This window comes from Glycine max, chromosome 15 (genome assembly GCF_000004515.6).
Source record: "Glycine max cultivar Williams 82 chromosome 15, Glycine_max_v4.0, whole genome shotgun sequence".
NCBI classification, from domain to species: Eukaryota; Viridiplantae; Streptophyta; class Magnoliopsida; order Fabales; family Fabaceae; genus Glycine; species Glycine max.
Genome location: NC_038251.2, coordinates 11,936,612 through 11,948,191, shown reverse-complemented (window position 1 = coordinate 11,948,191; position 11,580 = coordinate 11,936,612). Strand labels below are relative to the sequence as shown.

Genomic DNA, 11,580 nt, shown 5'->3' with positions numbered 1-11,580 from the left:
CAGCGTTGGAAGTGGTTTTGAGATCCGAGGTGGAGGGTTAGTTAATCCAATCCAACCAATGAGCTGGATCCACTCTTTCAGGAGTGAACACCCCAACCTTCAAATATAATATTAAAAAATGTCAAAAATAATTACACAACACTAGCATTTTAATATTACGTTAAAGAGTATAAATTAATTGATTGAATAAAATATATTAATTTAATTGTTATAAATTTTTTAACATTATTTTCTATTTTACGTATGCAATTTTTTTTATATTTTAATAGTAGTGTCATTTTATGGAAAGTAATAAAATATGCCAGAAACTGAGCATCGGCTTGAAACAGAGAAGGCTTTCAGAATCGGCTTGAATCAGACCCACAATCATTTCCATTATTTATATGCTATATTATCTGCAGCCAAAAATAAATTCCATTACCCTTTTCTCTGTTCCTTCCCCTGAACTCCTTAAACAACTCACTCTTTTATTATTATTATTATTATTATTATTATTATTATTATTATTATTATTATTATTATTTTGTGTTTCACTACTTCCATGATGCCAGTTTCAACCATGTGAAGTTGTTGTGCGTGCTGTGTTTGTTGTTGTGTACTGTTTTGGACCTTCAGAACCAACCATGAATCTCAGCAACGGCAAGGGATCCACTTCGAGTTCTCCTCTGAAAGCCGGAGATTCTGTCTCCGACCAGTTTCCGGCGGGTCTCCGGGTGCTGGTGGTGGATGATGACCCCACTTGCCTTATGATCCTTGAGAGGATGCTCCGTGCTTGTCTCTATGAAGGTGCTGCTTAATCACTTTCTCTCTCTAAGATTAATTGGTGGCAAAAAAAAAATGTAATTTACTTAGTTTTCTCAATGTTTGTGTTGTCATGGGTAGTACTTGTCAATCACCAAGTGTGTCTTGTTATGGAGTTTTTACTCTAAACATGTTGTTTGATGCAGTGTTTGCTGAAAATTTGAATTCTTGCAGCCATCTATCTTTTCAAGTTGATGCTTTTTGGTATGGTTGAATACTGAATAGCATGGCATGAAGTGATTGATGTTGTTTCTTTTTACCTTGTGATGACAGATTTGTTTGTTTATTGATTTTTTTCAAACCTTTGGAATTGGTTCTAAAGTGAAGTTTGAGTCGTTATGAATGTGTCTGTCTGTCCTTTTATTTTTCTTTTTACTTTTTTTGAATTTGATTTGTGGAATTTGTGATTTGATTTGATTTGTTTGTTGGGTTTATTTCATTTCAGTGACGAAATGCCAGCGAGCTGAGGTTGCATTGTCTCTCTTGAGAGAGAACAAAAACGGGTTTGATATCGTTTTAAGCGATGTGCATATGCCAGATATGGATGGATTTAAGCTTTTGGAGCATATTGGGTTGGAGATGGACCTTCCGGTTATTAGTAAGCATTGCTTTGATTGGTTTGTGTCTATTGAGAGACACTGCATTGATATGAACTTATGAGTTGTGTGTGAATGATTTCTACAGTGATGTCAGCTGATGATGGGAAACATGTTGTGATGAAAGGGGTGACACATGGTGCCTGTGATTACCTGATTAAACCTGTTCGGATTGAGGCTTTGAAGAATATATGGCAGCATGTGATTCGGAAGAGAAAGAACGGTTTGAGAGATGTGGAGCAATCGGGTAGCGTGGAAGAAGGAGATCAGCCTCCAAAGGTATCTGATGATGGAGATTACTCGTCTTCTGTGAATGAAGCCAGAAGCTCTAAGAAGAGGAGGGACGAGGACGAGGAAGGAGATGAGAAGGATGATTCCTCCACGTTGAAGAAGCCGCGAGTTGTTTGGTCTGTTGAGCTTCATCAACAGTTTATGGCTGCTGTGAATCAACTTGGAATTGATAGTATGTGTCTCTCAATTACCTCCTTACAATAACAAATTGTTCTGTTTCATCTTTGTTCTGTTGCTTTTCTTTGCTGTCTTATCTGACACAGCAAACAATGCCTCCCACTACTTTTGATCTTTGGATTCTTTATGTCTAATCTTGAATTGTCATACAAGAATCACGAAAGCATCAAATCCACACTTTTACTACTTGCATCTTCTGTATCCGATTGCAATATTTTGGGATGACTCCTTTTAGGATTTCCTGACTGTTCACAAATAGGCAAATCAGTTTTCCAACTATATACTATGCTGTAATATTTAATACGCATTCAAGATCCCAGAGTGGCTTTAGCATTACAAAATTGTTTTTATCTCTAAATTAGTATTTTTATTTTTTACCCCCCACAAAATTCCTGAATATCTTTTATATGAAGAATTATGGTGATATCTTCTTGCCTGATTCATTAGAGATTTATTGAAAATATGTATGCCTTATCTTATGTTTTAAATTTGATATTCATATACAGAGGCTGTTCCTAAAAAGATTTTGGAATTGATGAATGTTCCTGGGCTCACTAGAGAAAATGTTGCTAGCCACCTCCAGGTATGATATCATTATGCTTCGTATTATATGTACTTTGAGAGAGATTCAGCAATTGATGTTAACTATTATTCTCTCTTGTTGTGGTAAACTATGGTATTAGTTATTTGAAGGTGTCAACTCATTTGCCGTCTGGTTTTTGGTACAGAAATACCGTTTGTATCTTAGAAGGCTGAGTGGAGTTTCACAGCAGCAGGGTAACTTGAACAACTCCTTCATGAGCTCACAAGAAGCAACATTTGGGGGAACCTCAATCAATGGAATTGATCTTCAAACTCTTTCAGCTGCTGGCCAGTTCCCATCACAAAGTCTAGCCAAGCTTCAAGCCACGGGACTTGGCAGGACAACTGCTAAAGCTGGTGTGCCTATGCCTCTATCTGATCAAAAAAACCTTTTCAGTTTTGAGAACCCAAGATTAAGATTTGGAGAAGGGTCACTACAACATTTAAGCAACAGTAAGCCTATAAACTTGCTTCATGGAATTCCAACCAACATGGAGCCAAAACAACTCGCCAATTTGCACCAATCTACCCAACCCCTTGGTAGCTTGAATATGCGAGTCAATGCTCCTGTCACACAGAACAACCCTTTGTTGATGCAGATGGCTCAGTCTCAACCAAGAGGTCAGATGCTAGGTGAAAATGCTGGTTCTCATGTAACCAGGTTTCCGTCATCTTTGGTGCAGCCTACAGTATCAAATGGTATTTCTAATGGTGTTTTGGGAAATGGGATTGCTGGCACCAGCAACATAACTACTTATAATCCAGTTCAACAAAACTCGTCATTGTTGAGTTTTCCCATGAACCAAACAAATGAAATATCTGTCAGTAATTTCCCTCTTAGAAGCAGTCCAGGTATAACTAGTATCACAAATAAAGGTATGTTTCATGAAGAAGGTACCTCTGGTATTAAAGGACCTGGTGGATTTGTTCAAGGGTATGACATGTTTAATGAACTCCACCATCAGAAGTCCCATGATTGGGACTTAACAAACACTGGCATGACATATGATGCTGCTCACCATGCAAATCCTTTACAAGGTAACATTGATGTCTCACCATCAGTTTTGGTCCATCAGAGTTTTCCCACCATGCACCAGACTGTACAAAATAGAGATACTACTTCAATTGGAAAAGCTATGTTCTCCACAGGTGAAGGCATGCATCAAAGTAATCTCCAAAATGTTGGTCAACACCACAATAACCTTCTTCTTGACAATTCAGTAAGGGTTAAGGCTGAAAGAATTCCTGATCCTAGCTGCCAGATTAATAACCTCTTCGCTGATCAATATGGTCAGGAGGATCTTGTCAGTGCATTTCTGAAACAGGTTGGTCCTTCCTTCCTTTTCTGTATACATATGCTTTCACATAGTTTTCCTTCATAAACAAATCAGTTTTTTCTGTGTTTTCTGGCAGCAAGAAAGCATTGGAACTTCTGAAAATGAGTTTGACTTTGATGGATATTCCTTAGACAACATTCCGGTTTAGAACAGATTCGGCCAGTTCTCTTCCTAATTGCAGTCGCCAATGTAAATAGTTGGCGTTCCATATGAACCAAATCACACTGCAATTAGTTAGTTTGGATCTTAGTTTAAAATTTTCAACAAATAAAATTTAGTTGATGTAAAAAATTCAGGCTTCAGGGAGTAGTATGTTATTATGATTTAGTCTGGATGCTCAAAGATCATTTAAGTGATCCATCAAGATGAATAACAACAAACTTTAAATGCATGTATGCAAAAGGCATATTTGCAATTTTTTGGCTGCTTTCCATTGCAAAGGTTCTAGCAAGCTTCTATTGTTAAGGTGTACATGAAGACATTGGTTAAGGGTAAAACTGTAGAGGGCAAGACTTTGATACACCTGCAGACTTGTTGTAGGAGCTTTTTAACTTGAATAACACATTATGAAATATTTTTTCCTTTGCTCCTTTTTTGCTATTTATTTATGCTCTTCTAATTGAGCAAAGGACTCCTGTAAGGATGTAAATATTCCATTTGGTTGCTCAAGACATTCGGTCTGCCCATTTGACACAAATTATGATTTTTGTGACGGTTTTAAATTGTCATATATTAACTTCACAAGTTTAGATACCCAATTACAAAAATTATAGAAAATCAACAACCCAATTACAAATCTTTTTAATTTAGGGACTTAACTAAAAATTCTCGAAAAGTTCAAGGACATATATATATATATATAACCTATTTGTTCAGTTATGTTTTTGCTGTAGATGACCTGCTTGTTCAATTTATTTTTATTTTTTTGCAAGTGACCTGCTCCGTTCATTATGATATGCAGACCATGCCCATGAAACTGATTAGGCTCTCATGTTGGGTTTTATGGCCAACACTATTTATTAATACTATACTTTTGAAAAACCTGATTAGCAGAATTGGCTAACTCTTACAAAAGTGACCAACCACGGTCTTGATTCTGCACCCAATTCTAGCCCAATCATTACCTGTGGGTTGTGTCTAAAATTAGGGGTGCTAGGTCATCTATTAGTAGTTTCAATATTAATAGCAAGGATAGGCTCATTGAAAAGGTTCCAGAAATTTAGGGTCTGGGTTACACATTTCTAAATTATAGGTACTAATTAAAAAAATAGTGAAATTATAGGGATTTAGAGAATAATTTAATCCATATTTCTTTGTCTCTGGCTTCTTGTTCATACTAGTCATGAAGTCATAAATGAAACAGGGGTGACAAATGCTGCTGTGACTCCAAAAGAAGACCAATTGAAGATAAATGAGGAGGACAAAGGAGACATTTGGACAAGGGTTAGTAAGCCAACTAGAGACAGAGGTAAGAGGAAGATTTATACTGGATCTACTTCTGATGTTAATTGTATGAATGAGTTTGAGGCACTTAGAGTTTTGAATGACTCTACAGTGGCCCCTGATAGGGGTCCAATATGGATTAACTAGGAATAGTGAGACTCAATACGAGAGAATAAATTAATACTGATTTTAATCGCTTTATCATTTTCAATTTTTTATTATTTTTTTATTACCATTTTTAATAAAACTTATATAATATTTTGTTTGAAAAAATACTAGATTATTGTTTGCCCCACTAAAAAAAAAAATGGATCTGCTACTGTCTGCAAGCTATCAATCATAACAACTTCACTCTCTCGGTAGCTCTATATATAGAGCAAATGTATCACGCTTGATTATGAAATAAAAACCTAGTTAGTTCATCATTACTCTTATAATAAGATAATTAATTTGTGGGTAACAAATCTCTCCCTAGGTAAGACTTTAACTTGAGACTACTGTTTATCTCAAATAATTAATCTTTTTGCCTTGATTTGTTTTCATTTTGATGCCTATTAATATTAACTCTGATGCAAGTGTTATATTTATAGTGTGTGTGTGTGTGTTTTTCTTAAAAGGCCTAAGAAGACGTGCACAAACTGCCCAAAATAGTTTTAACAGCAAGAGCCTATTAATAAGTATTAAAAAGCTACCCAGTTGCCAAATTGTTTGAGATAAAAAAAATCAGATCTCGTCTCCCTACATTTGCCATATATTAACAAAAAAATCGTGTATTAATACATTATGCATCCCCCAAGGCCTGAAACAAAATCCCCATATATACAAATCACTCTACATTTTAAACTCCTAACTACTCCTTATCTCTCGTCCTATTTCTTTATAAATCTTATCATATATTTTTTTTTCATTCTTTTTAAGTGTTGCTTAACACATGCATGAAGTATTTATCAAACATTTTCCTTTTCGAATTCCTCCATCCACTCACACCATAACGAAACCAGTAATCATACACGAACATCCATTGAATAGCTTTTATCGAACCCAAGGGGTATGTATTAGAAAGTGTTACCTAAATTTAGTAAAAATCCATGTTACCTACATAGGTATCAAGCGAAGAAGGTAAGTAGGTACCTTGACCATAGGGTTGATCACACAAGAATCCATCGTTAGCCAAGGTAACAGAAGAAGGCATGGGCACAGCGGGTGGCGCCACTCCAAGCAAGGTCCCCAACATGTCCACCCTCACCTGCATCTGATTCAAGTCCCCGGCGGTCGCCTGTTAGGTGCTGGGTTTGTGGTTGCTGGTTTCGAGGGTCCAGCACCTCCAGAAGAAGAAGAAGAGAAGAAGACAAGCTCAAGGTAAGGAGGAAATTCTATTTCTCATATCCTGCTTGTTTGTTTACATGGCTATATATAGAGGAATTCACATAACTGATTTGTGTCAATTCTTATCCAAAAGGAATATTCTAATAACAGATTTTGTTATGCATGTATGCCTATGAGGGAGCAAACACCCCAAGCAGGATTTGGTGCTGATTCTACTAATCCGGTCTTCCAATTCTGCCCCTTAGACGTCATCATCAAGGTACGCTGGCTTCACCACTCTTCTCTTGGTCTTTTCTTCTCTCTGCACCTTTGCTGCTGGTGCTTCCTCTGTTTTCTGGAATTATAAGCTTGCTCGTATCATTCCACGGCCCTTGGAAATTCACCTTGCCCTCAAGGTGATACGCTTCAAACCATGGCTACCCAAGTAATGCCGGGATCCCACGGTCGATTTCGACAAATTGCACTCGGTTTAGCAGTTGAACATAGTGCAAGGGCAATTAATTGGAGCTTGTATGCGGCCATGATAGGCCCATAAAGAAGGACAATGCTGAAGAACCTGTTGAAGGAAATGGCGGTGCATTCCAAATTCTGGCTGTTGCCAACCATGACCTACAATGGCGACATCGCCTGATAAGGGAGCCCCAACTGAGCTACGAGCTGATGCTGGGTGAAGTGATGGGTGCTTCCTCCGTCAACAAGGAGCACCACACTATGGTCAGCGATGAGTTCCACTAAACGCAAAGCTTTAGGTGCCAAGTGGGCCGTTAGAGAATTCAGACTTATTTGGGCCGAGTGCGGGTCAGGCGGTTCGGGTGGGTCGGTAATCGGGTCAGCTGATTCTATATTTGGGCTTGAGGGGTCTTCGTCCTCTATGATGAGAAGGAAAACCCTAGAGGCACAATGGTGACCTCTATGGTACCGCTCATCATAGTAAAGGCACAAATCGCAGTCACGACGCGAGGCGATCTCGTCTGAGGTGAGGCGCTTGATCACCGGAGGTGGCTGTCGAGGGGGGGCCGGGAGCAGTGGCGGAAGTGATGTGGCGCAGGACTGAGGCTCCGTACTTGGCGTACTGGTCGTCACGCGAAGAGGAGGGGGAATGGGTGGCGGTGCTCGCACGCGCGGTGGTCGACAAGCGGCAGAGAGCTTCTCCTCTTGTAATTTCGCGAGCCCGGCTGCTTGGACTAAGGTGAGGGGTTGGTGCGCCTGCACCTCGCTGCGAATCTCCGGGGCCAAACAGGAGATGAAGCAGCTTAAGAGGAACGGCGGCGGTAGCCCAATAATCCGGTTGGCCAAGTCTTCGAATTCTGCCAGGTATTGTGCTACTGAATTTTTCTGAGTAAGCTTGAACAAGACACCTGCTGGGTCTTCGTATTGTGACGAAGCAAAACGGGTTTGCAGAGGTGGAGTTGGCCTGAGCAGGGGAGGTGGCAGCGGTGACTGTATGGCGGGAGAAGGGTAGTGGAAGGTGGAAGCCCCGTACAGTGGTTGTTGAAATGAAGGAGGGGTTCTCTCGGGATCGAACAAGCTCAGCAACCGTTGGCGGTTACTCTCAAAATCAATCCCAAGGGATTGAGCTGGATGCGCAAAGGGAGGAGGGGTGTGCAGCAACGAAGGTGTGTGGAAATGGGTATGGCAGCCATGGAAGGCGGCCATGGGCTCTCAACGAAAGCACCAAATGTTAGGTGCTGGGTTTGTGGTTGCTGGTTTCGAGGGTCCAGCACCTCCAGAAGAAGAAGAAGAGAAGAAGACAAGCTCAAGGTAAGGAGGAAATTATATTTCTCATATCCTACTTGTTTGTTTACATGGCTATATATAGAGGAATTCACATAACAGATTAGTGTCAATTCTTATCCAAAAGGAATATTCTAATAACAGATTTTGTTATGCATGTATGCCTATGAGGGAGCAAACACCCCAAGCAGGATTTGGTGCTGATTCTACTAATCCGGTCTTCCAATTCTGCCCCTTAGACGTCATCATCAAGGTACGCTGGCTTCACCACTCTTCTCTTGGTCTTTTCTTCTCTCTGCACCTTTGCTGCTGGTGCTTCCTCTGTTTTCTGGAATTATAAGCTTGCTCGTATCATCGCCCCACTCAAAACGGTGCCGTTTTCCACCGAACCGGGGAGGCTCGTGCCGTTGGCGAGCACCGCGTTCGAGGCGGACACCAGCCACTCGCCGTGTTGAAACCCCAGGAACACCCTCCACGACTTCAGCTCCTCCAGCCCGTTGTTCAGCACTGTTAGCATCGACGAGAACCGATACGACTGCTCTGTCGGGTCCGAGACATTCGGCGGCAGCCATGAACCGCCGGTGTACACGTATGACAAGAGTATCCCGTTGCAGGACCCGGTGGCTTGCGGCTGAGACATAGACGGTGCCGCGGAAAATATGATGACAACGATAATGATGATGATGAGGAAGGAAAAATAGAAGAAGCTGTGGACATGCAAGGCCATGGCCACGGCTAGGTGTTATGAAGAAAGTGAATAATAAGAATAAATTTTATGTGTATGTTGTTGGTCTTAATTAGAGAATTTAGAAGTTAGAACATCGTATGAATATAAGAAGATTGTTTAACGTTGTTGTGGTCTTTGAGTAGAGTGATTCAAGGGACAGAGCGCGTTGTGTAGTGTTGGTTCCTATTCCATGCCTTATCAAAGTTTTATTATACTACGTAGTTTTGGATTGCTAAATTAAATTGGCAGGCTCGAATTATTACTCAAAGAATTGTTTTTTTGGTTACGAATCAAAGGAATTAAAAATGAGTTTTTTTTATTAAAAATTGACATTAGTAGATTCTTGATATACTTCTAATAAATACTTTCTATTTCAACAACAACAAAAAAGCAAATCATTATTATAATGATTGAAATCATAAACACACAAGAGTATTTAATAATTTTTCTTCATTGGAGCAGGTTTTGGTTTTGACCGTTTTGTTCGGTGGTGATCACGTAAGTTTGGATGTGGACATGGTCAAGGAGAAGGGTGGCTTGGCCAAATGGCTAATTAAGTTGAAACGGTATTTAGGAGTGGGTTGGAATTTGGATATTTTGTTTTCGGATTAATTCCTGAGTGGTGACTTGTTTGTTTAGGAAGTGTTTATTATTGTTTACAGATTCTCAAATTATGACCAATTGCTGAATGAGAAAGGGTATTTGTTGCATGCCATTGATTGTGCATGTGTTCACATTTCATGCGGAATGCACCAAACACGTGTTAGACCTAATTGGAGTACTTAGTAGGTAATAATGAACGAAGATTTGAATTCCCAATGCCCTTATAAAAAAAATTTTACTCTTATAAAAATAGTTTTTATTAATTAATAAGTAATTTCAAAACCCGGGACTGTGAGCAATGGTTTTATGTTTGTGCCAAAAGAAGGGTAAAGTTTGCACTATGTAAAAAGTGTGTTTGGGTAGGCTCTAATCCTATTTGTTAGGTTGGGTTCTTAGTTCTTTAATGTGCGGATGTTCAAACATTTAAAATAAAATTCAGTGCATGAATTCTAAAATAAATTTAATGATTTATTTTTAAAAAAATGAAGATTAACCAAACCAAAGTTTGGACTGAAAATCCAAACACTCACTAATTTTTGTTATGGGAGGGGAATTTGGGTGGTGGTGGTGTTTTCCATCACGTTGGAATTGTAATTTGATGCTCCATTGCACATCTTAAGCTATCTTTTGGAATTTATAATAAAATAATTTTGCTTATAAAAAAATCAGTAAAATATACATTGGAATTCTGAATAAAAGAAATATACAATAAAAATTTGTTTTGGTTGCATAATTAAGTTGATATACAAGTGATTTGACACAAATGATTAATATGTTGAAATTAAGTTCATGTATTATCTGAGATTAATCATTTAACGAAATCAATTATTAACCATATTTCACTTACTTTCCGATCAAACTCCATATTAGTTGAGTTTATTTTTCTTGACAAAAAATAATAATTTCATATACTAGTCATAGTTGTGAAACCCGACCTGATCACTGACTCTGTGGAAGTGATGGGTCATTGGTTCAACCGGTGGGTCAGTAATTGATCCGGTTTGACCTGATATATATTAAAATTTTAAAATTATATATATATATCTATTATATATAAGTATATAACTAACATTATTTGAGTAAGAAAATTTTATCCATACTCCAAAATCCAAATAACAATTGATAATAATGAGATATCAAAATGATGTCGTAGAGGTGTTCCATTTTTATTTTTTTTATAAATCTGACCGAATCGCATTGGTCCAATCGGGATCCGATACCTAACTGGTCGGGTTTAACTGGATCATCCTGGATCAATTATGTGACCGATCTAATAGTAGAATTGGTTCAGTTAGGCCATCGGATCTTGATTGGACCTCTCCGACCGACCGAACTGAACTGGGTTTCACAACTATGATACTAGTTATATATATATATATATATATATATATATATATATATATATATATATATATATATATATATATATATATATATATATATATATATATATATATATATATATATATATATATATATATATATATATATATATATATATATATATATATATATATATATATATATATATATATTTTAAAAAAGTTACCTTTTAATATCAAATTTATGGAACGGTTTGTTAAAATATTCTAAATTTTGAGTGTGAGTTTAAAGAAATCAACTTAGTCCACGACTCAATCATATTAATTTTTGTTTGTGCTTGACATTTGTAGTAACACAATTAATTATGATAAAAAATATCTTCTTAATTTTAAATTGATTTAAATATGATAAAATTCACTTTTTTTCATAGTAACCAAATTAATTATGATATAAATAAATTTTTTAATTAAAAATTAATTAATTATTATACAAGTTACATTTTTTAAATAGTAACATTATTAATTTTGATAAAAATCACATTTTTTAATTATAATCAAATTAATTACCATACAAGTTACCCTTTAATAATAATAGAATTATTTATTGTGATACAAATTATCCTTTTTAATAGTATCATAAT

General features: G+C 37.3%; 1 protein-coding gene across 3 annotated transcripts; it reads left to right on the top strand.

Moving 5' to 3' along the window:
• The first annotated feature begins 333 nt into the window (after positions 1 to 333).
• Positions 334 to 9,729, top strand: LOC100809583 (two-component response regulator ARR2). Of its 3 annotated transcripts, XR_001385193.3 has the most exons (8): positions 334 to 786; positions 1,247 to 1,399; positions 1,486 to 1,860; positions 2,372 to 2,448; positions 2,594 to 3,772; positions 5,148 to 5,252; positions 6,331 to 8,540; positions 9,477 to 9,729. XR_001385193.3 is itself a non-coding variant. In XM_041010031.1 (6 exons), the coding sequence occupies exons 1-6, from the start codon at positions 624 to 626 to the stop codon at positions 5,151 to 5,153; spliced, it is 1,953 nt and encodes a 650-aa protein (XP_040865965.1). In that variant the 5' UTR covers positions 334 to 623; the 3' UTR covers positions 5,154 to 5,388. The 3 variants fall into 3 exon arrangements, 2 of the variants coding, with proteins under 2 accessions (XP_040865965.1, XP_003546340.1); XM_041010031.1 differs by lacking the exons at positions 6,331 to 8,540; positions 9,477 to 9,729 and having other exon boundaries at positions 5,148 to 5,388; XM_003546292.5 differs by lacking the exons at positions 5,148 to 5,252; positions 6,331 to 8,540; positions 9,477 to 9,729 and adding an exon at positions 3,861 to 4,481 and having other exon boundaries at positions 336 to 786.
• Positions 9,730 to 11,580: the final 1,851 nt, after the last annotated feature.

What these genes read in the sequence shown, in the direction of transcription:
- LOC100809583 (XM_003546292.5), top strand. Translation starts at nt 624, where the DNA reads ATGAATCTCAGCAACGGCAAGGGATCCACTTCGAGTTCTCCTCTGAAA. An exon ending in GAATCAACTTGGAATTGATA is followed by an intron (nt 1,861 to 2,371) that starts GTATGTGTCTCT and finishes ATTCATATACAG; the next exon opens with AGGCTGTTCCTAAAAAGATT. An exon ending in ATGTTGCTAGCCACCTCCAG is followed by an intron (nt 2,449 to 2,593) that starts GTATGATATCAT and finishes TTTTTGGTACAG; the next exon opens with AAATACCGTTTGTATCTTAG.